The following is a 4,322-nucleotide window of genomic DNA, read 5'->3' as shown; positions in this document are numbered from 1 at the left end:
TTGCACAGCTGAGGGGCTGAAGACGCAACGCAGGCCGGCGCCAGCAGGGCTGGCGGGGCACTCTCCTAGGGGGCGCGGCCCGGGCGGGTCCCCCCACCCCACAACTGGGCACTCCCCGGGTCACCCTCGGGTCCAGGCGCGCCTGGTAGTCCACCTGTCCGCACGCCCCGGAGAGGACGGGCCACTCGGCCGAATTCCCACGCCTGTTTCACCACCCCGAGTCCAAGCAGAACTGGTGCCACGCGATTTGCCCTGAAACTTGGGCCTCCACCTTGTTAGCGTCATTTTCTTTTCCTCCTAGAATCTAATTGTAGTATTAACGTGCGTGCGGGTAATGTCTTTTGTTTAAAGTCGGGTACTACTGGTTCTTTTGGACAAAGAAATAATGCCCCATCTTTTGTGACACCTTTCTTTTTCTTTCGCCATGTGTTACACAGCCTTTCTCCACTCAACCTGTTTTATTGTTTTGGTTCACTGATAGTATCCCATTGTCCACTTGGTGCAGTTACTACTTGTTGAGACAAATGCACGATTTATTGTGAGGCCCTTAGAAGTTAGTCGATGGCCTTCAAACAGGATAAAATGTCAATGAGATGGCCCTCAAGCAGAAGAACCTTTGCCTGATTAAACTGTTATTGTTTATTTTAAAACACTCCCTTATGCTTTGAGTGGTTTTGAATTATATCCCCAAAAATAGGAATACGTAGTTCAATATAAAGAGAAATAGAATCCGAGATATGTGCTTTTCAAGAAGTCCTTGACTTTGAAACAAGGCTTATTCTGTTTACAGTTTAGAATTAGAAAATGTCTTTTGCCAATTAAATGGTGTTTTAAAACATATTTCATTTTTCATCATGACCATCATTATAAAATAAAATATCTCAAGAGCAAGCTCAGTTATTGTGATTTCTATTATTATTTCCATCTACACACAAAAAAAAGGTAAATACATGGTTCAGAAACCTCGAAGACTAGAAATCAAGATGTAACAAACTAGTCCCTTTAATAAAAATACATTTGGAAAATAACCCTTTATTTATAATACCACTGATAGTCACTCCATGAGTGACTATTTTCTTTGTGTTTCTTAATCTCATAATAATTTTATTTTTAAATATAATAAGGTACTTCCGATGATGAGAGTCAAGCATTTTAAGAAGTACGCTTTTATAAAGCACCATGATCCTCACTGCATGGTCCACAGTATTAGTCAAACTTTAACCATATAAATATTATATAGACCATATAAGCATTTTAAGAAGTAAAAGTACGCTTTTATGAAACACCATGATCCTCACTGCATGGTCCACAATATTAGTCAAACTTTAACCATATAAATATTATATAGACAATATAAGCGTTATCTTTATAGACCCAGTAATTTAAGACAAGTTTGCATCATCTATCTTCATTTATGATTTTTTTTTTAGGATTAACAAGAAAATGGTAAATACAGTAACTTAAACAAGACAGAAGTTCATTTCTCTGTAATGTAAATATCAGCGGTTCAGGGCTCCCATGGTGGTTCTAGGATCATTAGCCACCCAGCCTCTTTCCAGCTTGTTGCTCTGTAATCCTCAATTTGTTGTCCAAATTGCTGCTCTACCTCCAGTCTATTCATCCATATTTCAGTCAAGAGGAAAATAAAAAAGAGAAGGAAACTTCTCCTCTCACCACATCAGTCAGATCAGATCAGTCGCTCAGTTGTGTCCGACTCTTTGCAACCCCATGAATCGCAGCACGCCAGGCCTCCCTGTCCATCACCAACTCCCTGAGTTCACTCAGACTCACGTCCATCGAGTCAGTGATGCCATCCAGCCATCTCATCCTCTGTCGTCCCCTTCTCCTCTTGCCCCCAATCCCTCCCAGCATCAGAGTCTTTTCCAATGAGTCAACTCTTCGCATGAGGTGGCCAAAGTACTGGAGTTTCAGCTTCAGCATCATTTCTTCCAAAGAAATCCCAGGGCTGATCTCCTTCAGAATGGACTGGTTGGATCTCCTTGCAGTCCAAGGGACTCTCAAGAGTCTTCTCCAACACCACAGTTCAAAAGCATCAATTCTTCGGCGCTCAGCCTTCTTCACAGTCCAACTCTCACACCCATACATGACCACAGGAAAAACCATAGCCTTGACTAGACGGACCTTTGTTGGCAAAGTAATGTCTCTGCTTTTGAATATGCTATCTAAGTTGGTCATAACTTTCCTTCCAAGGAGTAAGCGTCTTTTAATTTCATGGCTGCAGTCACCATCTGCAGTGATTTTGGAGCCCAGATAAACAAAGTCTGACACTGTTTCCCCATCTATTTGCCATGAAGTGATGGGACCGGACGCCATGATCTTCCTTTTCTGAATGTTGAGCTTTAAGCCAACTTTTTCACTCTCCACTTTCACTTTCATCAAGAGGCTTTTGAGTTCCTCTTCACTTTCTGCCCTAAGGGTGGTGTCATCTGCATATCTGAGCTTATTGATATTTCTCCCGGCAATCTTGATACCAGCTTGTGCTTCTTCTAGTCCAGCGTTTCTCATGATGTACTCTGCATATAAATTAAACAGGGTGACAATATACAGCCTTGACGAACTCCTTTTCCTATTTGGAACTAGTCTGTTGTTCCATGTCCAGTTCTAACTGTTGCTTCCTGACTTGCATACAAATTTCTCAAGAGGCAGATCAGGTGGTCTGGTATTCCCATCTCTTTCAGAATTGTCCACAGTTTATTGTGATCCACACAGTCAAAGGCTTTGGCATAGTCAAGAAAGCAGAAATAGATGTTTTTCTGGAACTCTCTGGTGTTTTCCGTGATCCAGCGGATGTTGGCAATTTGATCTCTGGTTCCTCTGCCTTTTCTAAAACCAGCTTGAACATCAGGAAGTTCACGGTTCACATATTGCTGACGCCTGGCTTGGAGAATTTTGAGCATTACTTTACTAGCGTGTGAGATGAGTGCAATTGTGTGGTAGTTTGAGCATTCTTTGGCATTGCCTTTCTTTGGGATCTCACCACATACACATCCCCAAAGAATACTTACAGGAAGTTAAACACACCAATTCCTCTTATATCGTCTTGTCCAGAACTTGGTCACTGGCCATACCTGTACTGTGACCAACTGCGTGTTCCAAACTTGACTGCGGAAATCTCACCTGTTTCATGTGCTCTTCAGCAGTGTACCTTGCCATACCCCATCGAGAGCTGAAGCCCTAATTCCCCTCCTCTTGAATCTGGGTGGGCTCATGACTGCTCTGAAAGAAGTCATGCCAGAATGACAGAAGAAGCCAGCCCTGTGATGCCCCATCACATATCTTTGAGCATAATAAAAACTCTGTTTTCAACCTCTACATTTTAAGGTGATTTATTACACAACAACAGTAACTCAGATGCATGGCTATAAGGAAAGCTTGGGAATGGAAACTCTATTTTGAGCAGTTATGTGCCAAGCAAATATTTGGAGATGAAGTAGAACAAATTCTGGGAGCAATAATTAGTGTCTGCCACAATGCTCAACACCCAGGAATGACAGAAGAAAAAAACCACTACTTTCCCAAACACTAACAAGAGCCATATTTCAAAGTAGCATTCTTTATTTTTGTTTCAAAATGCCATTATTCTTCCTTATAGTTTTACTGTGTGAGGCATGGTAGATGACTCTGTTATGAACCACAGTGCAAGGGTCATGCGGCTGTCATTTCTTTAGGGGTATAGAGGTGAGTTAAGCATAAAATGCATGACTGGGTTAGATGACCTCTATGGTCTCTCCCATTCTAGGATATTCTGCAACAGTATAATAACAGAAGACATATTGGATTTAAAGCATCTTTGCAAACAGCTCTCTGATAACATTTTTTACTTCCATCAGTTTTTAAATCAATAACCATGACCTGAAAAAAGTAAAGTCTGATGCTGATATTCCTATTATGTTAATACTGTTCTCAGAACAGACGTTCACTTCTCAAATCATATTCTTGCTTTTATTTACTACCCCAAAGCCCTTTTGGTAATATCATATGCTTCCCCATGCTTTCATTTTCAGAATATTTCCTTTGGAACCTTGGAGTGCAGTGACAGTGACTTATGGGGACTGTTTATCTTTGAATTCTTTAAAAGAACATCACTGATATTGATTCTTTGGTTGTTGATTTACACAGCAATCTGCACTAATTTCTCAGAAAATCAGAAGCAATTGTAAAAGAACTCCAAGAGTTCAGTACTGGAATAAAGTAAGAGTGCTACAAAATTTGTTTTCTCACATGGGAAATGAAACATTGGACAGAAACAGAAGTTTGTTGATATGTAGCAGCTAAAACAAGACAACAGCATGGATAAGCCA

At 40.9% G+C, this 4,322-nt stretch overlaps 1 protein-coding gene across 1 annotated transcript in view; it reads right to left on the bottom strand.

Moving 5' to 3' along the window:
- PRKAR2B (protein kinase, cAMP-dependent, regulatory, type II, beta) overlaps positions 1-3,174 on the bottom strand; it is a 107,664-nt gene extending 104,490 nt beyond the window's left edge. The window contains exons 1-3 of the mRNA XM_010841501.1: positions 3,090-3,174; positions 476-566; positions 5-203 (exon numbers count right to left, since the gene is read on the bottom strand). Of these exons, the coding sequence (XP_010839803.1) occupies positions 5-203; positions 476-566; positions 3,090-3,174 (375 nt within the window). The remainder of the gene's footprint in view (positions 1-4; positions 204-475; positions 567-3,089) is intronic.
- Positions 3,175-4,322: the final 1,148 nt, after the last annotated feature.

The sequence above is a fragment of the Bison bison genome, unplaced genomic scaffold (genome assembly GCF_000754665.1).
Source record: "Bison bison bison isolate TAMUID 2011002044 unplaced genomic scaffold, Bison_UMD1.0 scf7180017864162, whole genome shotgun sequence".
Taxonomy (NCBI): Eukaryota; Metazoa; Chordata; class Mammalia; order Artiodactyla; family Bovidae; genus Bison; species Bison bison.
This window is presented reverse-complemented; position numbering and strand designations above follow the sequence as displayed.